The 27,491-nt window shown below is 35.3% G+C and overlaps 1 protein-coding gene across 2 annotated transcripts; it reads left to right on the forward strand.

Moving 5' to 3' along the window:
• Positions 1 to 280: 280 nt before the first annotated feature.
• Znf800 (zinc finger protein 800) lies at positions 281 to 25,975 on the forward strand. 2 transcript variants are annotated; one of them, XM_013020036.1, is made up of 5 exons: positions 281 to 406; positions 5,907 to 6,002; positions 18,495 to 18,638; positions 21,376 to 23,068; positions 24,230 to 25,975. In XM_013020036.1, coding segments are annotated over exons 1-5 (1,995 nt in total). In that variant the 5' UTR covers positions 281 to 345; the 3' UTR covers positions 24,231 to 25,975. The 2 variants fall into 2 exon arrangements, with proteins under 2 accessions (XP_012875490.1, XP_012875489.1); XM_013020035.1 differs by having other exon boundaries at positions 21,376 to 25,975.
• Positions 25,976 to 27,491: the final 1,516 nt, after the last annotated feature.

Here is a 27,491-nt window from a genome sequence, read left to right on the forward strand (position 1 = left end):
CTTCTCCGTGCGTCGCGCTGCGCTGCGCTGCGCCGCGCCGCGCGCCTCGGGCTGCGTTTCCGGGTAGGACGGTGAACCTGTGCGCAGAGCTCGGGCAGGACGCGCAATCCAGCGTCGGTTCTCTCTCCGAGAGGGAAGTGCGGGTCGGTGGCGGGAGCTGGGAGGGCGCGCGGCGGTGGGAACGTCTTTGGAAATTGCATCCAGAGGGTCCCCCTCCCCACCCCCACCCGCCCCTCCAGGAAGGGAAGTTCTGGGTGAGTTGACGGGGCTGTGCTTCTCTCCCACAGTCGAGCCGCAATGAAGAGCTTCTCGCAGTGAAAGAAAAGTAGGTCGCACCCACTGAAAATGCCTTTAAGGGACAAGTACTGTCAGACGGACCACCATCATCACGGATGCTGTGAACCAGGTATGCCCTCGTTCCTTGCTGGAAACCTCGGTCTCTCGCGCCATTCTGCCTCCTGTTTCCTTCGACTTTTCTTTTGCCTCCTGCTTAAGATTTGTAAAGCAAGGTATAATTTTCCCCAGCACAAGCCACTTAGGAGGTTAAAAACCTGTTCAAACAAGAGGTCTCTCCCCCCCACCCCCACTCTATCCTTTAAAGAAAATACTGCAAGTGTCACTGTCAATCATTTCCACAAGATCAATCACTCAGTCCTTCTCCCTTCTCTTTTCAGGGCAGCCTGCTGTTAGTGGTATACCCTGATGCTCTCTGAATGTTTAAAACTGAAGAGAAGGGCAAAGATAGACTATAGAATATTTGTTTTTGTCTTCATGAGACTTGTTTCACTTTTAATTGTAAGAAATTAAAACAATTGTCATGCATTTAAAAAATTCATACAATAGTATTAAAAGCCTAAAAGAAAGAGGTTAGTTTGAGTTAAGAAGGTTGGTTGAACTTGATGAGAGAATGAGATTTAATTAAAAACACCTTTGAAATGTATTGAATAGAGAACCAACTACATTGCAAAGTATAAATAATAAGTCTTACTATTTAGATAACAACATCTAAGTATTCCTAAGGTATTTTATTTAGGTAATCCTGGTGTTAGTTGAATTTATGAAATGAAAAAATTGTTTTGGGGAGTCTTATAAAGAATAGTAAACTTTAAATTGGTAAATGTGATAGATAAACTATTGACAGTTCCTAGAACTTTGATAAGCTTTGTGACATTTAGAGGTTAACTTCAAAAGGGAATGATTGGATCCATACACACTAAACCAAATAGAAGCTACTATTTTATTCTAGTTCAAAGGCAGATGCTTGTCATTATTTTTGACTTAAGAGTTATCAGGATTTTTTTGTACTTTCTCCTTGGGTTTTATCATGAGTTCATTTTAAATCATTTTCTTACTAATAGGAAAAAATGGTGGTGGAAGAAATTCCATTTTCAGAAAAATGCTACACATGACAATAACATTTTCTGCAGCCTAATGTCTACTGTACTTTGCTGGGAACAGTAATAACTAACTTGTTTTACTAAAACAGGCAGTCCAAGGATAAGACCTAGTTTTTTGTTCATCTGTCCTTGGCTCACGTAACTTACAATATGCTTTCAAACTGCATATTTTGTGTATTTGAGATGAGGGTGTATTGCTTATATTTTATGGAGTTGAATGGAGTTTTTTTTTTAAATTTCTGTCTTTAACAAATTATTTGAGCCACCTATTAGGTGTCAGGGGCTGCCCAAGGCAATGGGAATAAAAAAGTTGAAAAAGACAGATAAAGCCTTTTCTCTTATGAAACTTGCTAGTGGAAAGAGATAAACATGTAATAAGATGATTTGTGAACATACTTTAGTGTATGCTGGTAATTAAAGTTTTTCTTAGAGACTTTTGTTCCTTTTTAAAGATGTTTTGGAATTTTTGTTTGTTTTTGGTGCTGGTCCTGAGGTTTGAACTTGGCCTGGTCACTGTCCTTGAGTTTTTTTGTTTTTGTTTTTTGCTTAAAGCTAGTGCTCTACCACTTGAACCATAGCTTCACTTCTGCCTTTTTTCTTTTCCTCTGTGGTTAATTGGAGATAAGAGTCTCACCTTTTCTGTCTGAGTTGGCTTCAAACCATGATCCTCAGATCACAGCCTCCTGAGTAGCTAGGATTACAGACATGAGCCACTAGCACCCAGCATGGTACTTAATTTTAAAATATATATTGGAACTTCTTTTTTCTTTCTCATTAACAAATAAATTGCATTAAAGGTTTCATCTTTTTTTTTATCAGACAACAAATTAAAAGCAGTTACTGTGTTTTTTTTTCTTTTTTTGCTTAGGCAGAATTGAGCATTTTTTGAGGGCTAACTTCAAAGTTTTGTTTTAACTTATGGGAGTTCATTGTCATTTTTTTTTCCCAGGGGAAGTTTTGGGCTGAGTGGGAGGGTGTGTCTAGGTTCAAAAAAAAAAAATAATGATGTGACAGTATTTAAGAGGCTGTCTTCTGGAGAGAAGTAGGTGACATGATATTTGAAAAATTCTTCAGTGAGCTTTCTTGAGCAGTCTGTTCTCTTTTGATTATGAACAGTGGGTAAATTTTCAAGAGAGCAGTATTCCTGAGGAAGCCATGTGCCTTAATGGGATGAGTCAGTTTGAAGTTGACATATGCAAAGTAATATATCTTTTTTTTTTTTTTTTTTGGTAGCAGAACTAGGGTTTGATCTCAGGGCTTGGATCCTTTAGCTTTTTTGCTCAAGGCTATCTCTCCAGCACTTGAGCCACACATCCACTTCTGTCTTTTTTCTGTTTAATTGGAGATAAAAGTCTTACAGTCTTTCCCTTCAGTGCTGGCTTTGAACCTTGATTCTCAGATCTCAGTCTCCTGAGTAGCTAGGCTTACAGCCACTCAGGCTCAGCAATTTTAGTTACATCTTTTTTTTTAAATTTTATTTTATTTGTGAACATACTGTACAGAGGGGTTACAATTGCACGGGCAGGATAATGCGTACATTTCTTACCAAGCATTGCATCCTCCTTAGTTACATCTTAAGAAGTATTTTAAATAGAAAATTTCAAGCATTCAAAATAGAATGCTCTAAAGAATCTGATATAGCTCAGACAAAACTCCCATCTGTTATCAACAATCGACAATTGCTTTTTTACATTTATTTTCCCTTTTCCCCACAGTTCCCTTCTTCATCCTCCAACTACTCTCTTGCTCCTATTTTTCCTAAGTGAATCTTAGACATCATAATTAGAAAAATCTTTTAAGGAACTTGTTTTTAGGCAATAGAGATTTGCAAAAGTGGATTTTATACTGGGAGATGTCTTTTGGGAATGATGTAAAGAAAGATGTTACCAGGTCTGGATTTTTGGTTAAAGGGAGATGAGCTTTTGGGGAAAGGATGATCGTGGTATTTGAACTCAGGGCCTTGTACTTGCTCTACCACTTGAGCCATATCTCCAGCAAGATAGTGCTTTTTAAGATGGTTATAACCTGGATGAGTCTGATTGTGGACAGCTTGATATGATGTGGAAGATGAAACTTTTATAAAGTATTAATGTATAAAGGTTTCTAGAGTTGAAAATATATTTTCAAGTGAAGAAAGAATTATTTCTTAAGAATGAGAGCTGCACAGGTGTGTATAACAAGTGTGGATGTGCTGAGTTAACCTTGGGCTTATTTTGAACGTTGCCTTAGATGTATATATGTCTGGTAGTAGTGTTCTGAGAGGGATAAGAAACTGCTGTACCTTTGTAAATCAGGTATTGCCATGTGGAAGTTGTTAAAGAAAGTTATCTGGAGCATATACCTACAGAAATTAGACTCTAAGGTGAAGTCTGTATTATTCCCCATTATCTCTACCTGCTTTTTTTTTTTTTTTTTTGGTTCATTTTCTAATTTCAGAATTCTTTTAGAGCCAGACCATTGGTTCTTTATAGTCGTGTGGGATTTCACCTGTTGTTTTTATAGTTAAATTACTCAGATTTTAGTATACTGGTCGGATAGATATTATTATCCTCTGTTTATAAACACCTACTATTTCTCTAAGACATTTTACAGAGATTTGTATGATTTTTTTTTTCTGTTTCTAAGGTCAGGAAAGCAGTGATTTGTACTTGATGTTACTAATAGTAGCTGGTGGAATGTTTACTGAGCACTTACTCTATCTTAGGCTCTGTTTTATGCAGTTTTCTTTATTTTCTTTAATTTAATTCTGACATAATCTTTGGTTACTTTCATTATCCCCATTTTAGAGAAGAGACAAGAGAGATCTGTGAGTTTAATCTGCCTAGTTATATGTAGTAAATGACAGAACAAGAAATTAAATACTGATAGGCCTGATCTGGAGTTTTATTTTCTTTGTCATTGTAGTTATTACCAGTATAAGATGTTCTCAAAATGAGTTCTGTATGTGTTTTTAATTCATTTGAAATACTGAAGTATCTTTTAAAGTTGAGAAGACTTTGTTTGATGAAATAACTTAATCCTGAGCACATAGTTTCCTGTTTGTGTACACCAAGCACTTGACTTGGAGCATAAAGGAAAATTGAAGGCATTCTCAATATTCAAGGTCCAACGTAGGCTTCATTCATTCCCTTTATTAAAAAAAACGAATTGCTATCCAAGCTTAAGCCCTGAAGCATTAGAAACACACATTATTGAAGGAATGCTTCTTATCTTGTCACACTGAAGGATATTCTGGGTTTGGATGGTAGTAGCATGTTTAAAAGAGAGATAATTAAAATGGCTGGTTTTTCTCCATCACATCCTTCTGTCTTTATTTGGTAACTGATGAAAAACTCAGTGTTCCTTTTTGGCGACCTTGGTTTTTATAATCCAATAAATTTATTCTGCTAAACTAAGAATTTTGGAAATGAGGAATGTGATAGACCTTTGTATGTGAAATTGAAAAGTTTTAATTAATTTATGTTTTGATTTTTGCTACAGCCATAGCTCTGTGAAATGTTTTATTTCTAAAATGGGAGAATGACTGTTATTTATTAAAATGTGTTCATATTTTTTTCTTTTTCTTTTTTGGTACTGGGGAATCTAAGCTAGGATGTTGTACTTGCTAAGCAGGTACTTTGCCACCCTAAAATGCCATCCCTAAAATGTGATCATTTTAAAGTGCACACTTCTAAAAGCTCAGGCTTGGCAATAATCATGTGTTGCAGAAGGTGAACTCATCCCTGAAAACTACCTTGATAGAATCAGCTAAACTTTGTTGGTATGGCTCTAAGCCTGTTTTTCTGTTAGGAACAGCATATACCCAAATTACATTATATTTATGTATTTCTGAATCTAGGAATTAAGGTAAATGGGATCATTAAGGTTTTTTTTCTTAGTAATTATTGATATCTTCAATTATCAGTGTATGTAGATCTGGTTTGTGTTCTCCAACAGCTGTAAGAAAGTCTGTTGTATAGATATTTCATAGTTTTAGTCTGGTCCCTATTAAGAGACTTTTAAGTTACTTGACATTTCTCTCAGTTATAAATAGTACTAGAATGCTGCAGTGAAAATTTTGTACACTCATTCTTGTGTACTTGTCCACTTATTTTCTTAGGCAGTATATTTTAAGTTTTGCTGTGTTAGATAGGCTTTTGGAATGGTTTTTTGGAATGGCTTATTGGGTGTGACTAGGCTACCATTACCTTAGAAATGTCTAAGGTAAGTGGTTCCTCTTTAAGAGGAATAAAATGGCAAAAAATATGCATTAAATGGTACCACTATAGTAAGGTCTTCATAGATACCTTGCACTCCTAATTTAGCTTTTAATTGAGAATTATTTTAGTTCTTTTCCTCCATTGTTTCATTTTACCGTATAAAGATGACTGAATTTTACATATGTAAATATATGTGCTTGTGATTATCATTATTAACATAAATGTAGCAAACCATTGTTTTACTTCACTAGTAAACTATTTAAATAACTTTTTTTGTGGGGATTGGGGTGGGTGTTTGTCTTCCATGTAGTTTTAATCCTGGAGCCTGGAGATCCTCCTTTGTTACAGCAACCACTACAGACATCCAAATCTGGTATTCAACAAATAATTGAGTGCTTTCGATCAGGTATGAATATTTTAGGATATATTTTTTAATCATCACATAGTAGTTAAAAAAATTGAAAAGGACTTAAGCCTTAATTTTTAAAAAAGCATTAGACTGCATACAGTGGTTTTTTTTCTATAATATACTTTTAGTTGTCATATTTTTAAGATGTAGATGAATAAATATTGATTAGGTTTAGAAATTATTTTTCAATACCACACATGATATAGTTTAAAATGAGTTTAGTATAGTATAAAGAAAAATTTGTGGTATATTTGCTTGTAAAGTAAATCTTCCTCTTAAAGATCAATTGTTATCTTTTGTCATGCTTTTTTTAAACTTGCAAAAGGGAGTAAATTATTTCAAGTCTCTATAAGCTTTGGCATAGTAGATCATTTCCTTAGAATGCCTGAGATGTTATTTGTCTTAGATTGGTTATCTTACCATTTCTCATTTTTATTATTTTAAGTAGTTGTACAGTGGGGCTTCAGTTCAACAGTTCAACCAGTTTACAAGTATAGTGCATCTTGATCAATGTCATCCCATCTGTCATTCTCTCCATCTCTTTAACCTTATCATTTGTATTTAGGTTACTTCCTTTCTCCTGCCAAACTCTGGAGTTTCAATCTATTTCACAGAGCATAAGATTTAAACAAAGAGCATATGTCAGCCCTGATAGCTTCTAAACATTTGTTTAGTTTTTATTTCTATTTGATAATTATAATAATTGTATTATAATAACTGGCTGCATATTTGTGCAGTTGGAATCCAATACTTTTGAATATATGTTATGCTATATGTAAGTGATTGAGAACTTTTTAACTCCTGTGTTATCAGTAAGGGCTTAGGTTGCTGTAATGTCTTTGACTTTAGAGGCTATTTAGTCAAATGTGGATAAGCAGATAAGTACAATTGGTGGACACTTAAAAGGATTATTGTATTTTGTCATTATTTGAAAGCTCACCGTGTTAGGAGCAACAGGTTCAAAGGGAAAACATAACTTATGATATATAATTTTTGTTTTATATTTACGAAATTCCCTCCCCCCCTGCCCCCCCCCCCCGTTCCTGCCCTGCCCCGAGGACTTGAACTCAGGCTCCTGAGTCTCTCTGTGCTCAAAGCTAGCTTTCTAGCACTCAAGCCACAGCTCCATTTCCAGCTTTTTCTTAATAGTTTATTGGAGATAAGAATCTCATAGACTTTCCTGCTCGGGTTGGCTTTGAACTTTGATCCTCATATCTCAGCCTCTTGAGTAGCTAGGATTACATGTATGAGCCACAGGTGCCTAGTTTTGATAAGAATTTTGACATGCTTGTTCTTTTTTTTTTTTTTTTGTCGGTCGTGGGGCTTGAACTCTGGGCCTGGGCGCTGTCCCTCAGCTCTTCAGCTCAAGGCGAGCGCTCTACCACTTGAGCTACAGCACCACTTCCGGTTTTCTGGTGGTTTATTGGAGATAGGAGTCTTTCGGTCTCTCCTGCCCGGGCTGGCTTTGAACCGCGATCCTCAGATCTCAGCCTCCTGAGTAGCTAGGATTACAGGCGTGAGCCACCAGCGCCTGGCGACATGCTTGTTCTTAAATCATCGAAAAGGGGAAAACATGTTTGCTTTTCTAGGATTCTAAGAAATTGTTTGTCTGGTAATCTGAATCAAACTATTCTCTGACTCTTCAAGGTCAGTTTCTTAGATGTTTTATCATTAGTCCTCATGGCATTAGCTTTATGCTGTATTTAACTTAATAAGGATATGTGAGTCTTTTTTTATTAATAAGTTTTTTTAATTGTGAAAATATCATACAGAAGGATTACAATTACAGGAGCAAGGTAATGAATACATTTCTTACCAAGCATTGTTGCCTCCTCCTCTGTTTCCCCTTACCTTCCCTGCCTTCCCATCCCCCCTCTGCCAAAGCTGTAAAGTTTGTTTTTCGACATAGCATCTTGTACATTTCATTGCTGCAATGGGTCTACCTGTATCCCTATTTAAACAATTGTTTTTTCCCTTCCCCTCCTCAAATTATACCAACATCAAATACAGTGAAAACAGGGCTTATATCATGGGGGAGAGACATAAATAGCAACCAAAAAAATCACCTTATAAATATGTTAGAAACAATAGCAAGAAAGAAAAACCACTTGAGTGATATGTGAGTCTTAAAGCCTGTTTTACAATATTTTTTTTACTGTTTCTTTATTTTTGGTATATGTCCTTGGTTTAAAGAAATAATCTGTAGTCAAGTCTCCTATACAATTAGAGTAAAATTTTACTTATTAGGGATATAAGTTATGCCAGTATGTATATTTCTGGCATGCAGAAAAATCATTAATTTGTTTCCTTTAGCTACTTCTTTTTTTGATTGTTGTTGTAGGGCTTGAACTTGGGGCCTGGACACTGTTTATGAGCTTTTTCATGTAAGGCTAGCGCTCTACCACTTTAAACCACAGCTCCGCTTCCGGTTTTATGGTGATTAATTGGAGATAATTGGAAATGCGGATAATTTATGGTGGTTAATTGGAATCTCACAGACTTTCCTGCCTGGCTGTCTTTGAACTGTGACCCTCAGATCTCAGCCTCCTGAGTAGCTAGGATTATAGATATGAACCACTAGCCCCCAGCTGCTTTAGCTCTACTTTTAAAATAGAAATAAAGCTCATTGTTTTTTCTCATACCATGGAAATCAGAGTAATAAGCTTCTGTTAAAAATAGGTAATTTGTAAAGGATATGGTCATTTAATACTGCATTGTTATTTGATTAAGAAGTTAAAATTGATTAATTCATAAGTATTTTATCTCATAAAAGTGCCTCTTCAATACAATTACTAATGCAGGTTCTGTGTGCTAATTTTGGAAGGTAAACTTTTAAAGATGAAATTGTTTTCTTATTGCAGTGTGTGGTATGTTTGCCATTTCTTTAATATGTAAGAACAAGGACTGTGCAATGGGTAGTCTTATATGGCACCATTCCAAATCTATTGTTCATCTTTTGCACTATGTTCTTTTTAAAGAATCCCTAAAAAATTATCTTTTTGAGTCATGTTTGTATAGGAAAATTCTGTAAATACTACATTTTAAATTCTCTTGAGTACCCAGCAATTGAAATTTGAAGTGATTTAGAACTATACTAAATGGCTCAGCACCAGTGGCTTACACCTGTAATCCTGTCTATTTAGGAGGTTAAGATATAAGGATTATCTGTGAGGCTCTTCTCCAGCTAACCACCAAAAAACGAATATAGTTGTGGCTCAAGTACTACAGCACCACCCTTGAGTAAAAAAGCTACAGGATAACACGCAGACCCTGAATTCAAGCCCTCAGTATTGGTGCAAAAAACAAAACAAAAACCCTAAATTGTGCTATTGAGAAATTCATTTTGGATTTAAAAATTATTGCATGATTGAGTCTCATAACTAAGAAAATTAATTTGCTCAGGATAGTAGTATCTTTAATTCATCTTTTAAGATCAAAGTGAATATATACAAAGTCTATGGAAGTGTAGTTCTTTCATACAAAGATTTAGTTTAAGGCTGACTAAAACTTGAGAGGATGGGATAGAAGTTTGGAACATGACTAAGGGACTAAGATCTTTTTAACTTGGGACCATCAGTTCTTCCCTACTCTATGCATTCTACTCTTTTTTTTTAATTTAAATTTTACTGTAAAGGTAATGTACAGAGGAGTTACAGTTACATAAGTAAGGTAATGAGTACATTTCTTTTTGAACAGTGTTTCCCCCTCCCAACTCCCCTCTCATCCATGTTATAAAGTTCATTTCCAGTATACTGTCTAGTGAGTATCAGTGTTGAATCAATTCATTCTTTGTCCCACCATTTTTGTGATTCCCCTTCTCTTCCCCAAATCAGATAAACTTATATACAAGACAAAGGGTACAGGAATAAAAAACACTGATAACAGGAAATAAACCAAAGGGGGGGGAGAAAGAAATAACTTTGAAGAGTACAGTAAAAAAAAAAAAAATCTTGTTTCCGATTTCCACCTCACTGCAGTTAGAATGGCCATTATCAAATAATAACATGCTGGCAGGGATGTGGCCAAAAGGGAACGCTATTACCCTATTGGTGGGAATGTAAATTTATTCAATCACTCTGGAAAGCAATATAAAGAATTCCTCAACAGACTAAACATAGAGCTTCCCTATGACCCAGCAATCCCACTTCTGGGCATTTGCTCAAATGATCACAAATCAGTCTGCACTAATGCCACTAACACACCACTGCAGCATTATTTGCTATAGGTAAGATATGGATTCAATACAGATGCCCCTCAGTGGACGAATGGATCAAGAAAATGTGGTGTATATACACAATGGAATTTTATGTTTCCATCAGCAAGAATGACATTGCCTCATTTGTAAGGAAATGGAAAGACTTGTAATAAATTATACTAAGTGAAGTAAGCCATACCCAAAGAAACAGGTTGCATGGTTTCCCTCATTTGTAATAACTAGAATATGTCTGTAAATCTACAAGTTAGTTCAATTGATAGTAAAGACAAAAAAAATTACACTTGGACATGGCTAATTAAACAGCACTTTTTAAGCATTGCACAGTGAGAACAAAGGGAGATATTCTTAGGGGAGAATCATAATGGCCCAATAGCTATGTACATATGACCATATAAAACGATGTTTATTGAAATGAACTCTACTCTTGCTACACACACTCTCAGTGACCAATAAATAACTCATCTCTTTCAACTATATTACATATATTGCCTTTTTTCCTTTTTTTTTTTCTTTTCGGTACTGGGGTTTGAACTCGGGCCTTTCCCTTGCTAGACAAGTGCTCTATCTCTTGAGCCATGTCTCTATCCCTGCATATTGCTTTTAAGAACCTTCCTGTTAGTGCTATAAATCTTTGATAGATATTTGAAGATAGGAATCTGAGGTTCATGCTGTTGCTCTTGTCAGCCTACAGATGCTAAGACAGGTTGGACAATAGTAATATGTTAAGGTACCTATCCAACTCAGACATTGTTTTCAGCTACTATATTGGTCTTTATTTGAGAGATGGCCCTTTTGCCTATACTGTCCTGTCCATGAGCTGATATTCCTGTCCACGCTGGAAGTTCATAAGAGGCTTCTGTCTTAGTGGGCTGACTTATTTTTAAAGTTCGCCAATCCCAGGTGTGTCATAATAACTAAATGATAAGTTTTTTTGTTGTTGTAGGTGGTTGTGGGGCTTGAACTCAAGGCCTGGGCACTATCCTTGATCTCTTCTGTTCGAGGCTAGTGTTTTACCTCTTTGAGCCACAGTGCCACTTCTGGTTTTCTGGTAGTTAATTGGAGATAAGTGTCTCACAGACTTTCCTGCTTGGGCTAGCTTCAAACATTGATCCTCAGATCTTAGCCTCCAGAGTAGCTAGGATTACAGGTATAAGCAATTAGTACTCAGCTGTGTGACAACTTTTAACTTGTTTTCTTTGCCTTAGAGTTATGTTGTTCTGAATCTTCTGGTTTTAAATTACAAGTTCTTCATTTCTGATTATCTTTTATTTTTGGATTCTTGATTTTTTTTTGGGGGGGGGGACCTTCATGGGGCTTGAACTCTGGGCCTGGGCTCTGTCCTTCAGCTCTTCAGCTCAAGGCTAGTGCTCTACCACTTGAGTCACAGCTAAACTTGCTTGACTTAAAAAAAAAAATAACACAGGGCTTAAATTCAAGATTTTATGCTTGCTAAGCTGGTTCTCTACCACTTGAGCCATACTTCCTGCTATTTTTGAAATAGGCTGTTCTGATTGAGCTTTTCTGCCTGGACTGGTCTCCAACTGTGATTCTTCTACTCTGAGCCTCCTAAGTAGCTAGGAGGACTCTCATCAATAGCTTGATTGGAAGCTCGATTTAAAATAGTTTTTTTTGGGGGGGTTGGGGGTTTAGCTCTGAGGAAGAGCGCCTGCCTGGCAAGCACAAGACCCTGAGTTTGGTCCTTAGCTCTGGAAAAAAAAAACTATAAAACAGTTTTTGGGGGTGTAGGATAAGTAGTATGAGCCTGTGGGTTAAAAAACAAAATATATAGGGCTGGGAAGGTGGCTCAGTGGTAGAGAGCTTACCTTGCATGCATGAGGCCCTGGGTTCGATTCCTCAGCATCACATAAGAAAAAAGAAAAAAGCCGGAAGTGGCGCTGTGGCTCAAGTGGTAGAGCACTAGCCTTGAGCTGACGAGCTGAGGGACAGCACCCAGGCCCAGAGTACAGGCCCCATGACCGGACCCCCCCAAAAAATATATATATAATTATATATGGGTATCGAGCCAGAAGTAAATCTCTTATTTTGTCCCCTACTCATTTGCTCAGGTAACTACTGCTACATAGTTTATATGTCTTCTTCCAGAGACCTCTTTTATATATATACCAACCATAGATGGTTCATTTTCTTCCCAGTAGAAATGGTAGCAAGCTCTATACTCTTGTGTACCTTTGCTTTCTGGATAGATTCGATTCTTGACCTTAGTTCAGGGAAAGATTCCTTATGTATTTAGAAGGTTGCTGGTTTTGTAGCTGCAGATTTTCTACTCTGAGATTCTTGGTAGTTGGCTCATTTGAAACCTGTTTTGTTCTAAACCCATGGCTTCAGATACTACCTTGACTGTACACTTTCCTTAGTGAAGTCTTAACTAGGAGCAAATCAGTGATTGATGTTTTCAAATTTCCCTTCTTTCTGTTAACACTTTATAAGTATAAAATTCAAAATAAGTAAAAAAGTTGTACCTTTAACTATATTAGGTATTATAATTGAGTTTACTGTTCTTTTTCATTCTCTTAGTTAGCTCACAGAGGCAAAGGAGCTATGGAATGTCCTAAGGTTAGAAGCAGAAAAGTGTGTGAGTGGAGATAGTCAGAGAAGAATAATCATTTTATGTAGATTCAAAATAGATCTTTAATATGAAGAATAACATCTTTTAAAATTAATAAAATATACAAAGAGAAATGATATATAGCATTATAGAATAAAAGATTTTACATGTAGACTAGACTAGTATGTGCAAAGAATTCCATCTTTTTTGACTTGTGAATGAATAATTCATAATGTGATAGTAAAAAATAAGAATTAGGTTTGTGTGATATTTGCTGTTGTCATTTTTTTTCCAGGATCGATCATTTGGTTTCTTAGAAATGCTTTTTTATTTTTATTTTTTTCTGCTTGAAGCAACTAGTTACAGTTAGCATAAGCTATGCCTGAATAGTGATGACTCAGTTCTGATTCTAGACAAAACCTTAGGATGGAAATGTTAATTATGAAAGATAACACAGGGTAGTTTTGTGTGTGTGTGTGTGTTTTGTTGTTGTCGGTAGTGGGACCTGAACTCTGGGCTTGGACACTGTCCCTTAGCTCTTCAGCTCAATGCTAGGGCTCTTCCACTTGAGCCACAGTGCTGCTTCCAACTTTTTCTGCTTCTGTGGTGCTGAGGAATCTAACCCAGGGCCTCATGCATGCAAGGCAAGCACTCTACCACTGAGCCACCTTCCCAACCCCAGTATTGTATTTTTTTGTATATATTTTTTATTGTAGAGATACTGTACAGAGGGGTTACAGTTACATGAGTAAGATAACTTTTCCTATCGAGCATGTTACCTCCTTTGTTTTTTCCCTACCACCCTCCCCTCCCCACCTCTCCACCATCCCCCCTCCTCAAGTTGTAAAGTTTGTTTTCAACATAGTGTCTTGTACATCTCATTGTTACAATGGGTCAACCTGTATCCTTATTTCAGCATTTTGTTATTTGCCTTCCCCTCTCCAAATAAGAAAAATGTATACCAGATGCAGGGCATCAGAATCAAATACAGTGAAAACAGAAGTTATACCATGGGGGAAGAACATATAAGAGAAACAAACATAGTATATTATACATATATTAAAAACAACAGTAAGGGCTGGGAAGGTGGCTCAGTGGTAGAGTGATTGCCTTGCATGCATGAGGCCCTGGGTTCAATTCCTCAGCACCACATAAGCAGAAAAGGCTGGTGGAAGTGTCACTGTGGCTCAAGTAGTAGGGCGCTAGCCTTGAGCTGAAGAGCTGAGGGACAGCGCCCAGGCCCAGAGTTGAGGCCTCAAGACTGACAAAAAACAAACAAAAAAACAGCAAGAAAGATAAAACTTCTTTTTTTTTGTTTTGTTTTTTGGGTTTTTTTTGGGTCCGGTCATGGGGCCTGAACTCTGGCCCTGGGTGCTGTCCCTCAGCTCTTCAGCTCAAGGCTAGCACTCTACCACTTGAGCCACAGTGCCACTTCTGGCTTTAAGATAAAACTTCTTGTGTCCCTATCTTGGGGTTCATTTCACTTAGAATCATCTCATATGGTCATATGTACATAGCTTTTGACTTTTCCTTCTGGTTCTAGAAATTAGTATTATATTTTTTGATGGAGTGTTTTGTCACATAGCAATTATAGGAAATTTAAAATGGGACTAGATACTTTTTAGTGGAATAAGAAAAATGTAGTTGTTTGATTTATGCTTGCATTCCTACTCATATTCTCTGGTCTGTGCTCCTGGAAGAGCTACTACTTACATTAGTGTATGGATTTCTCAGGGTTACAGACCATATTCTTTGCTTTCTTATTTCCAGTGAATAAGATTGTATCTGGTATTTAATAGGTGCTTAGTAAGTGTTTATTATAAAGATTCACCATATAGACACAGTCCCCAAAAGTAATTTTATTCATGTAAAATTTACTGTAGTTAATCCTGGTTGATGGTCTATGTATGCAGTATATAGTGACTTTCAGGATAACTTAAAACACGTAAGGCAAAAGAGCACAGGAAAGGAATAATTTGAAAGAAAATTATGTGGTTTTGTTTCTCAGAATCAGGAGATTCTGGAAGAACTTTATGATGCTATCTAAACAACCATGTCGGTTGTCTCAGATGAGAAGGGACTTTTAGTATGACAGAGGCTTTGTGTAGTTGTGAGCCAGACAATCAAAATGTATGCCATTATGTCCCCATGGGAGAAATGTAAAATTGTATGGTAACAAAAACTAAGAGAAAAACTTTTAGTGTCTGTATATAGGATGAGGCATATTTTTGTCATTTTGTAAAATGTATAAAGTAGAATTTGTGTGTGTGTGTGCACGCGCATATGTGTTTTGGTCCTGAGGCTTTCTGAACCCAGGGCCTTGTTCTGTCCTTGAACTTTTATGCTCAAAGCTAATGCTCTACTACAGAGTCACAACTCTGCTTCTAGTTTTTTTGGTGGTTAAGTGGAGATAAGACTCTCACTAGCTTTCCTGCCCAGGCTGGCTTTGAATCTTGGTCCTCAGATCTCAGCCTTCTGAGTAGCTAGGATTACAGGCATGTGCTACTGGTGCCTGGTGAATTCACAATGAAGTTTTTGACTCCCCAGTCTACATCATATGGACTAAAAAACAAAGAGAGCACTCTAATGTGTCATTGAATAGATTTCAGTGGGCATTATCCTTAGCCTAGGAATATAGTGGTCAGCTTCAAAGATACCTTTGCTGCTCACCTAGATCTTCTAGTTTCATAGTGACATGGACAAGTAATTACAAGGTAATGGGATAAGCTGATATCAAGGATTCTTAACAAATAGGAGTTAAAGAAGGCTTCCTGGTGAAAGTGACATTTTCCTTGGGATCTAAAGGTTTTTAGAAGTGAACTAAGTGAGAATATTTAGAAAAAAACAGGTGAAGGCCTTCAGTGTGAAGGAAAGAGAGGGAATATTTCTTGGATAAATTTGGTATGCTTGGATTCATTGTGTGTGTGTGTGTGTGTGTGTGTGTGTGTGTGTGTGTGTGTGTGTATGTATGTGTGTGTTTTGATAGAAACATTATTGATAGCTATGGATGATTAGTTTGAGTCAAGTTTTTTGGATGTCAATTGGGAATAAATATATACTTCCTACAGTATAACTGTTTAGGATTAATTAAGGAGTTGCTAATAGCTGTTTTTCTGTGATTGAGAGTCTGGTAAACATAGGGATAGGCCTTATTTACGGATATAGGCAGACATTTTTATGCTTCTTTTTATTATTGTATATCACTTTTGTCCAAGGAGTTTGATTGTAGTTTTTCATATTTGGATATAATATACATTGATTCTTGTTCATTCCCTCTTATTTTTTTTCCTTGTCTCCCTCTTTTGAACAATTTCATTATGCTGTTTTCTTGTATTTGTTCCAGTCATGGGACTTGAACTCAGGGACTGGGTGCTGTCTCTTAGCTTTTTTGCTCTACCACAATGGAAATGAGTCTCTGGGACTTTTCCTGCCTGGGCTGACTTTAGTGATACTCACATTTCAGCCTTCTGAGTAATGAGGATTACAAGCACAAGCCACTGGTGCCTTGCCATTATACTATTTTTATACATGCATATAATAATGCTTCTGTCATGTATACCATCCCCATCATTCCTCCTTTTTCCTCATATTGGACCCTCCTTATTCCTACTCTTATATTAATGCTTTTGATTATTTTATGTATAACTTCATGCATATACACTATGCTTTAAATCTGCTACTATGGCCGAACACCAGTGGCTCATGCTTGTAATCGTAGCTACTCAAAAGGCTGAGATCTAAGGATTGTGTTTAAAGTCACCTGGGGCAGAAGGTCAGTGAGACTCTTGAGTTAACCACCAAAATGCCAGAAGTGGAGTTGTGGCTCATGTGGTAGAGTAAAAATTCTCAGGGACTGAGTTCAAGCTCCAGGATTGGCATGCATGCACATGTGTGCATACACACAAATACAAATCTGCTAGTATGTGCTTTCCATTTATATCTTCAGTTGATTTTTTTTTGTACCAGTACTGGGATTTGAATTCAGGGCCTCACACTTTTGGTTGGCTTTTATTGTTTTATTATCAGATTTAAACTTATTGAATGACTATGAGCAGCTACACTTGAATTAATATCTTGATTTTAAGATGAAGAAGAAGAAGAATTTCTCTTTAATATAAAAACATTACTTTTTCACAGATGGTAAATTTGTACTTATATGTCTAAATTTAATGACTAATAGCAAATAGGGGAAACAGAGAGGGTTAACTTTCCAGTTATAGGTTCAAACGAGAAAACTAGCAGGTTTTTGAATTCCGGTAGAAAGTTTCTTTTTTTCTTACTTTTTTTTTTTTTTGTCAGCCAAGGGCCTGGATATTGTTCTGATTGCTGTCCCTTCGCTTTTTTTTACCCAAGGTGGTGCTCTACCACTTGAGCCACAGCTCTACTTCTGTTTTGCTGATTAGAAATAAAAGTCTCACAAATTTGTTTGCCAGGGCTCACTTCCAGTTAGAATCCTTAGATCTTAGCCTCCCGAGTAACTAGGATTACCTGTGTGAGCTACTGGTGCCAGACAAATTGAATTTTTAAGTTAGATTACTCTGTTCCTTTTCAGTCTTTTTAGTCTATGTTAAAGGCAGAATTGAATCTCTTGTTTGGGCCAGCTAGTCTTAATTTAGAATGTTTGGAAATTTTTTTTTCTTGTTCCTGGTGTTATGAACTCAACTAGATTTTCTAGGAATGATATAATTAGAGAAGCTTAGCCAAAGCATTTTTATCCTTGTTCTACCTAATAGTTTGTTAATCAGTTATGTATGTGTGGGGACTTAAGTCACACTAATTAGTAAAGCTTACAAATCAGTATTGTCAGCATACCTGTGCAAAGGCCTGTAGAAATACCAACAAAGACCTATTATATTTATTTCTGGAAAATTTTATTTTAAAGATTGGATGCTTGTTGCCATTTATTTTTCTGTATCTTTTGGTCTTTTATTGTAACTCTTAAGATTCCCTAGATTCAATAGCATTTCTTATTGAGTAATATTAGAACAGAATATTTTGTAGTTATAAATAAACTAGCCTTTGTCTTGAATGCTCAGTGCAGAAGACAGGCATTGAACTAGTAATTATAATTAGTTGCAATTGGGGTAAGAATTCTGAAGGAGAAAGGCCTTAAATAAATTTATAATGCTATCAAGAGGCCTAAGCAAGATTCTCTACTATCACACTAAATAGTTTTAATCCCATGTTGGTCCAGAATCTGAAATAATACAAGTTGATTTTAAGAAGAAGAAACAGAGTCCTCTGATAAAGTTATAACCTTCAATGAATTGGGCAGTGTATTTTAAAAATTCATTGTTCATTTCTTAATTCAGAAAAGAGCTAGAAAAACCAGCCAAAAAAGTTTGGTTGGATGTGGTGGTAAACATTTTCCTGCCCTCCCTACCCCACACCTATTGAATCAAAATCTCCAAGTTTGGATCAACTGTTTGGATCAACCACATATCAAAAACTGCCTTAGGATTTCCAAGAATTGATTGGCTAGTAAAGTAGAAAGAGGACATCAGTGTAACTCCAAAACTGCTAAATGATAATAGGGTTTGCTTAGAACTTAATTTATAACTTAATTCTAAATATAGAAATGTAGAAATTGGCAATGTTTATGTTTTGTTTTCAAAACCCTTTTGGGTTGTCAAAAGTGGTTTCCCAATTTAAAAATGCATGTTTAAATTACTTTTTGTGTTAATTTTTCCTTTCTTTTTCTCTGTAGGAACTAAACAACTTAAGCATATTTTATTAAAAGATGTGGACACTATTTTTGAATGTAAATTATGCCGCAGTCTCTTCAGAGGATTACCAAATTTAATTACCCATAAGAAATTTTACTGCCCACCAAGTCTCCAGATGGATGACAGTAAGTTTTATTCATATACCCAGTTCTGTCTGTCTGTCTGTCCTTCCTACTCTTACCCTGCAACTGTACATTTGCTTTAAAATGGCATTAAGGGTCTGGGAAGGTGGCTCAGTGGTAGAGTTCTGGCCTTGCATGCATGAGGCCCTGGGTTCGATTCCTCAGTACCATATAAGCAGAAAAAGCTGAAAGTGGTGCTGTGGCTCAAGTGGTAGAGTGCTAACCTTGAGATGAAGAGCTGAGGACAGCGCCCAGGACCAGAATTCAGGCCCCACGACCGACCAAAAAATAAAAATAAAAAAGTATAAAAATAAGATGGCATTGAACTCAGCAAGACAGTACTAAAATTGTTTCTTAGGTACTCTATAGCCATACTATATGAGTATCTCGAGACTCGAGATACTCATATTAGAAGTTAAATTTATTAGTATGCTTTTTTATATTAAAGTATTGGCTACTGTTTTTGAATGTTCATATGGACCATATAGTTTATACTCAGATTTAGTAAGGAAGTACATTACTGCTATCATGAAGGAGCAATTTCTTTTTTAATTAACAGCGTCTAACCAGATACAATTGATCACTGCTTTATCCATAAGTAAATGAGAATGTTGGAAATTAATGAGTAAATCAGATGATTTCTTGGGAATGATGGAAAGCATTTAAAAATTGTTAGTAATCTACTATTTTCTGGGTCTTGATTTGACAATCCGTTTTGTTCTTAGTGAAATGTATTTAGATCTGTCCCTTTATTGCTGTTAAGATTGTATCACATACTAACTTGAGGTTAGAAATGTCTTTTTGTCATGAAGGCTAGTAGACTATGTGGAATCAAATGTTTGTTGGAATAAGTATATTCTTTTTATATGTTAAGGTAACAGTCTGCATAATTGTATTATTTTCTTTAAAGAATTAATGTAAATTCTTTAAAATACATTAATTACAGATTACTTCATTGTTTCTTATTCAGGGGTTTAAATTTTTATGGACTTAACAATATATCACTTACTTTGTCAGACTGACACTATAGATGGATTGTGGATTTAAATAATTTATCCTTTAACCTTTTGGGATGGGGTGAAATGCAAACTATATGAAAGTGTTGTGTTTTTTTTTCTATTCTTAGCTTTGAAGTAGGCTATAAGGGTATAGTTAGACAAATTCCTATTGCTATTTGATATTATTGAACTTATTATTGAGCTGTGAATTGAACTTATTATTGAGCTGATAGAAGTTAGTTTCAAAAGTATCCTTTCATACTCGTAGGAAATTTATTTCTTTGTGGTTTTTTAAAAAATGTTTAGGTTGTAGAATTTACTAAAAGAGTGAAATGATAGATGGATTTACCAGATTTTCACTAGTCTTGGTAATTCTACATTTTTATGAAAGTATTGTCATACTACTTTGCCATCTTAAAAAGAAAGATGAGTAGATTAGAGGAGTTATAATGAATCATTTCTTGATTTCTAAGGTAATAGATTTGGTGGATATATTTGTATCTAGATTTTAGAATTGTATGTGGAAAAATAACTCATTTTAGACAACTTTGTTGAAATAGGCTATTTTTTTAAACTCTAAAGGGTGAAACTATTACACAAATAAAACTAGCTCTGTTTTTGGAATAAATATGGTTTTTCACCATGTATTTTAGTAACAATGTCTTGTTAGGACAGGTGCTGGCGGCCCATACTTACAATCCTAACTATCTGGGATGCTGAGATCAGTAGGATTGCAGATGTGGGCTAGTCTGGGCAAAACAATTTTCAAGACCCTTTTCCGATAGCTGAATGCAGGGAGTGATATATGCCTTTCATATTGGCTACATGGGAGGCTGAGATTAAGAGGATCATGATTTCATGCCAGCCCACACAAAATCCATCTGACTTTATCTCAGTGGAACAAGCTGAACATGGTGGCATGCCTATTACCTTAGCTACAATGGAATTTAAAAAAGAATGGGATTATGGTCCAGGTACATATTGAGCATAAAGTGAGGTTCTACAGAAAAAATAACCAGTGCCAAAAGGGCCAGAAGTATGGTTTAGTTGTACAGAGCCTGCTTGGCAAGCATGAAGCCCCGAGTTCAAACCTCAGTACTGCTTTAAAAAATTAAAGATGTAAAATAAGATTAAGTTCATAGCAAATACTTCTTTATACATCATGTCATATTTATCAAAATTGCTGAGAAATTTTTTTATTTCTGTAAGATGTTGAGATATATACTATAGTACTTAATAAAGCTTAATAGGAATAGTGTTTTATTTTAAAAACCATTTTTATTTATATAAAACATTCTTCAAGATGTTCAATATAACCTGGATTATGAGAATTTTAAGTACTTTCGCTTAGTTTGAAACTTTGATATTGAGCATGTAAATTATGAAAATATGACATTTTCAGACTAAAAATATGCAATGCAATTTTGTTTGTTGGAACATCTATATGCTTATATATATTATAATAAGAGCACTGAAAGCAAAAGTAGCTGTTTAGAATGATATCTTCCTTAACGTTTTCATACCATGATGAGAATTTGAGTTAAAGCAAATTTTAATTTTGTTAATACTTGTTTTTATGTTCAAAGAATTTGAACAGTAGATAATGTACTTGTAATAAATATGGATCAGTAATAGAGCAAGTTTTATGATAGAGCTTTGTAATTTATTTTAAAATACTAGAAGACTCTAGAGCAGAACAACTTCAGATTAAAATGTGTTTGTTTTTTTTTAATCCTTGACAGACCTTCCTGATGTAAATGATAAACAGAGCCAAGCCATAAGTGATCTCCTAGAAGCCATATATCCAAGTGTGGATAAGCGAGAATATATTATTAAACTAGAACCCATAGAAACTAACCAAAATGCAGTGTTTCAGTATATCTCAAGGACGGATAATCCCACAGAAGTCATAGAGTCGAGTGACACTCCTGAGCAAACTGAAGTTCAAGTCCAGGAAACTAACACAGAGCAGTCGAAAGTAGTACCAGTTGTAGACACAGAGGTGGAAACTGTAGAGCCCCCTCCTGTTGAGAGTGTTACAGATGAAGCTACACCTACATCTGATGAACAGCCTCAGGAATCACAGGCTGACTTGGAAACTTCTGATAATTCTGATTTTGGTCACCAATTGATATGTTGCCTTTGTAGAAAAGATTTCAATTCTAGACGTGGTGTTCGTCGTCACATTCGGAAAGTACACAAGAAAAAGATGGAAGAACTAAAAAAGTATATTGAAACACGGAAGAATCCAAACCAAACTTCTAAAGGACGCAGTAAGAATGTTCTAGTTTCATTAAGTAGGAGTTGTCCAGTATGTTGTAAATCATTTGCTACAAAAGCGAATGTAAGGAGGCATTTTGATGAAGTCCATAGAGGACTAAGGAGGGATTCAATTACTCCTGATATAGCAACAAAGCCTGGGCAACCTTTGTTCCTGGATTCTGTTTCTCCTAAAAAATCTTTTAAGACTCGAAAACAAAAGTCGCCTTCAAAGGCTGAATACAATTTAACTGCATGCAAATGCCTCCTTTGCAAGAGGAAATATAGTTCACAAATAATGCTTAAAAGGCATATGCAAATTGTCCACAAGATAACTCTTTCTGGAACAAACTCTAAAAGAGAGAAAGGCCCTAATAATACTGCCAACAGTTCAGAAATAAAAGTGAAAGTTGAACCAGCAGAATCTGTAGAATCTTCACCCCTTTCCATTACCCATTCTCCACAGAATGAATTAAAGGGAACAAATCATTCAAATGAAAAAAAGAATACACCGGCAGCACAGAAAAATAAAGTTAAGCAAGACTCTGAAAGCCCTAAATCAACTAGTCCGTCAGCTGCAGGTGGCCAGCAGAAAACCAGAAAACCGAAACTTTCAGCTGGCTTTGACTTCAAGCAACTTTACTGTAAACTTTGTAAACGTCAATTTACTTCCAAACAGAACTTGACTAAACATATTGAGTTGCACACAGATGGAAATAACATTTATGTTAAATTCTACAAGTGTCCTCTTTGCACTTATGAAACTCGTCGGAAACGTGATGTGATACGACATATAACTGTGGTTCATAAGAAGTCATCTCGCTATCTTGGGAAAATAACAGCCAGTTTAGAGATCAGAGCTATAAAAAAGCCTATTGATTTTGTTCTAAATAAAGTGGCAAAAAGAGGCCCTTCGAAGGATGAAACAAAACATAGTGATTCGAAACATGATGGCACTTCTAACTCTCCCAGTAAAAAGTATGAAGTAGCTGACGTCGGTATTGAAGTAAAAGTCACAAAAAACTTTTCTCTTCACAGATGCAATAAGTGTGGAAAGGCATTTGCCAAAAAGACTTATCTTGAACATCATAAGAAAACTCATAAGGCAAATGCTTCCAATTCACCTGAAGGAAACAAAACCAAAGGCCGAAGTACAAGATCTAAGGCTCTTGTCTGGTGAGGAACAGTTACAGAGTTTTGCTTTTTTACCCCCATCGAACTAAAAAAAATTGACCATAATTTTATAGCTGGTTCATTTTAACACATTTACTTCCATTTATCTCATGTCAATGGGAACTGCAAGAGTGACGTGCATATTGCATTTACCTCTTCAGTGACCTTTATTCCAGTGGTTTGGGAACAAAATTAACTTCAGAACTTACTTTCCACAGGACAATGCAATGTAGTTATAGATAGATGGCACAGGGTCAGTGCTTTCCTTTTAATGTAAAATATATACATTTATTTTGGTATATGTTTACAATAGAAATCTTATGTTTAACTTTGCACAGGCTTACTTTGATTTGGTGGCTTAGTATATTAATGCATTGTAGGGAAATTAAATATATTAGAATGAGTTTGTGAAGAGGATAATTATAGGAAGAATATTTTGAGGCACTGTAATTATTGTAAAAATCTGTGATGATTAAATAAAATGCTGCACTCAGAAAAAAAAATCCCCGAATTAAATTTAGAATAATGATTAGCATTTAACATTTACCTTTATTACAATAGTTGCAGGTGAAGGGGAAAGTTGGTAAACAAAAGTTTGATTTTTTTTTTAGGAGTGTGTATTAAGAGACTTTTTTTAGTTTTGAGCTATAGAAAAAAACTAAGTCTAGATACTCTTTATTTTTCTCTTTCTGCTCGAGCAGTTTGGTGATCATTATCTCAACAGTTAATATTAAGAAAGGATTTTTTTTGGTGGCTGTGGACTGCAAGAAAAGTAAAATCCTTATTTGGAAGAAAGAAAAAAATAATACTTAAAGCCTTTAGAACAAATATAGAGTTTTCAAATGCAATCTTAAAGGAAGAGCAGACTTCCCATGCTTGCTTGCTTTTGCAAGTCTATTTATTTTTAAAGTTTATACTTTCTGTACAATGTCTCTTATGTTTAATGTATTTAGTATTAGTTTCAAAGTCAAGTTCTAAAGCAAAATACTTAGTTTGAGTGTTTGATAGGTTAACTGTTCCAGTTCGATTATCACACATTTTTTTATTTGTGTGGAAAACCTGAGATGAAACCGTTCTTTAGAAGTCATTTACTGTTGTGTAATTTTAAGACCAAGGTTTTATTGATAAACTCAAAAGTATTCATTTATTCCCATTTCTCCTCAGATAACTTCAAGTGATGTGCGAAAAGGTTTGAAGTTCATTTTTATGGAAAGACTTTAAATTGTTAGAACCACTAAACGTCTTCACATGGTACTATGAGGAAAAAAAAGAAAACATTTTCATAAATTTTCAACTGTAATTGCTGTTTTCTGACAAAAATAGTAACCATCTAACTAGATTTTAAGTCAGTGCCTATTCCATCACTTTCAACTAGTTGTGACTTTACATATTTTCATCACAGTCCTTCACCTAACCACCTTGGCTTTATGCATTTGGTCTACAGTTTCTACAGAATTGTTGCAAATTTCATTTTGCAAATAATTTGTTGATTAAAATGATCAACTGCCTGAAGAAAATAAGTTTTTCACTGACAGATTTTATACTTTTAGTGATTTAAGTTTCATTTCATTTTATTTTGCAAAATTTTCATTTGGATTGTACAGACATATGATTTTCTAGTGAGTATATTTTAGGAACAAAAGATGAATTAGTATCAACACATTATATTTAGTCTCCTAAATATTTGTGATCATTTTACATCCATTTGTTTCTAACTTGTTCTCCAGCACTTAAATATTTGAAGGTTTTCCTCTGAACTATATGCTACAGTAAAGTTAAAGCTCATTTTAATGCATGGATCATTACATTTTTATTTGTAAACATCTGAGGATTTTGTGAAAATTAAACATTCCCCTATTTTTCTTTTTTATATAAAGCACTTTAATGATAGATGCAGCCTTATTCTTCAGTTTCTATATTTTTTAAAAGCCCAGACATTAATGCTTATATGAAGGTAATAAATAGCTTGCTGATATTTTATGGATGAGGACAATCCATGCACAACCACTTCTTATGTTACTAGTTTATTTCTTTAAGTGTTGCTGAGAAAGAAGATGGGGCTGTAAACCTTGATTTTTATTTTTCTCCCAAGAAAGATTTTTAAATGACTACTTTAGATAATATTTGACTCCTACAGTAAAATTTAGAAAATAATGAGTTCTTGTCCATTTTTGTAATCAAGATTTTAGAAAAAAAGTACATCTATCTTTATGAAATTTTGGGGCAGGGTTTTGTGTATCAATATTTTGTAATTTTTAGAGGATATTTTATTTTTTAGTAATTTGTGTCAAATTATAATTTTAAAAGTTACAGCAGAAAATATACCATGTTTTTATATAGGTTCACATCTGTACTTAGAATGGACTATGTCCATCTATATATTCCTTTTGTATAAACTTTTAAATTGTTTAAGATCCATAAGGTCATAATAAAATGCTTCTATAGCTAGAAAAACATTTACCCTTCTCAGTGCTTTGCACTAAAATATACTGTGAAAGGAAACTAGAAAGACTGTAATTGTTGCTGGAAATGTTCTATATTGAATGTACATGTTCTTGTTGGAAAAAATGTACTATATGTGATGGAAATAAACCAGACTCGAAGTTATTTCAGCTAAATGTGCTTCAACAAAGGTGCATTGGTTGAAACTTAAATGTTTTATTATCAAATTTAAACTTATTCAGTGACTATGAGCAGCTACACTTGAATTATATCCTGATAGTTTTATTTTTAAGAAGTAATGATTTCTCTTTAATTTAAAAACAGGTTACTTTTTCACAGATGGTAAATTTGTACCTATAGGTCTAAATTTAACGACTAAAATATTTAGGGACTAAATGTGTAGGTGGTATTTCATTTATAAACCATCTTCATTAGTTGCACATTATTAAACCTGTATTTTTGACTTTTGCAAGGTGTTATCTTTTTGTGCATGCCTACACACAAGACATACTCTATGTTGGCTTTTTCTACCCTGCTTTACTTGTTACATTCTGTAGGGAAGACAAAAAAAAAAAAATAGCATGATATTGGAGAGGGGAGGACAAGTTGCTTGAAGGCCCTTACCTCCACCCACTGTTTCCCACAAGACCTTTCTCAGTATGTTTCCTCCTAAATAATCTTTGAGCCATATAACAGGACTTTAGAAATAGGAGAAAATAAGAGTTCTAGGGACAGTCAGAAAATTGCATCTGAATCATAGAAAAAAAATTTCCTAAATTAAAAGGGTCTAGAGAGACTGGGAACGTTTTATCATAATAGGAATGGTGGCACACATAGCAGACTAAACTGGGACTTGTTTAGAAAGATAGAATGGACAAGAAATTAGAAAGAAAGTGTCCTTCTTTCCTTTTTTGATCTTCATCCTTATATCTTGGTTTTTAACTCTGAGCTCTGTCATTTCAAGGCCTAAGGCTTGATGTCCTTGATGTCAAAAAGCATATGGAATTTTTGTCAGCTTTTCTGTACTGAGGTATATGAAGAAGTATTTCTCACTTGTTGTTGTAGTGAGAGGTAATTAAGAAGAAAAAAGTCATCAGAAGCTGCTTATGTTATATTAAGACAAATTTTGGACTATAAAATTATACCCAGTTTTGCTGCCATTTGATCAATTTGAGTTTTTGTAGCCAGGTGCTGGTGGCTCACGCCTGTAATCCTAGCTACTCAGGAGGCTGAGTTCTGAGGATCACAGATCAAAGCAGTCTGGGCAGGAAAGTCCATGAGACTCTTATCCAATTAATCACCAGAAGTGATGTGGCTCAAGTGGTAGAGTGCTCACCTTGACCTGAAATGCTCAGGGTCAGCACCTAGGCCCAGAGTTCAAGCCCCACAACTGACAGGAAAAAAAAAAGTCTTTGTAAGCTGGTTGTGGTGGTGTTCACCTTTAATTGCAGCACTTAAGAGGTTTAGGCAAGAGATTGTAAGTTGCAGGCTAGCCTATGTTTGGGGATACTTGTTCTCTAAGAAACAAAAACAAAAAGTTTTCTATAGACTCGGACTTACTTTGGTTTCTAAAAATGTCATTCTCAGTGGGATGAAAGAGGAGAGACACAACAGGTATAGCTTCACACTTCAACTTCATAAATGTAGGTAGTGAAAGCAAGATGAGGCCTGGCTGAAAATGGGTAATGCTCATTAGAAGGTACAGATACTCCTGAATGTGCAAACTTTTTAGGAGGGTTTATGTCTCGCTTTTTCTTCCTTTTTAATTCTAACTTGGAGAAAACCTTTGGAAAAAAGGATATAAATATCCCATCCTTAATTTTAGCTTAGTTTTGCTTGTATGACCTAAGTTTTTAGTTGATAATAGGCTATTTTCATTGTTGAAAAGTGCCTTCACTTTTTTTTTTTTTTTAAAGGAAAATGTATTTGTTACTCAGTTTGCTTTAATAGTGGATGCAGAAGGTTTTGTGGCTTTCCTATGGCT

Source organism: Dipodomys ordii, unplaced genomic scaffold, assembly GCF_000151885.1.
Source record: "Dipodomys ordii isolate 6190 unplaced genomic scaffold, Dord_2.0 Scaffold48, whole genome shotgun sequence".
Taxonomy (NCBI): Eukaryota; Metazoa; Chordata; class Mammalia; order Rodentia; family Heteromyidae; genus Dipodomys; species Dipodomys ordii.

What these genes read in the sequence shown, in the direction of transcription:
- Znf800 (XM_013020035.1), top strand. Translation starts at nt 346, where the DNA reads ATGCCTTTAAGGGACAAGTACTGTCAGACGGACCACCATCATCACGGA. An exon ending in TCACGGATGCTGTGAACCAG is followed by an intron (nt 407 to 5,906) that starts GTATGCCCTCGT and finishes TCTTCCATGTAG; the next exon opens with TTTTAATCCTGGAGCCTGGA. An exon ending in AAGTCTCCAGATGGATGACA is followed by an intron (nt 18,639 to 21,375) that starts GTAAGTTTTATT and finishes AATCCTTGACAG; the next exon opens with ACCTTCCTGATGTAAATGAT.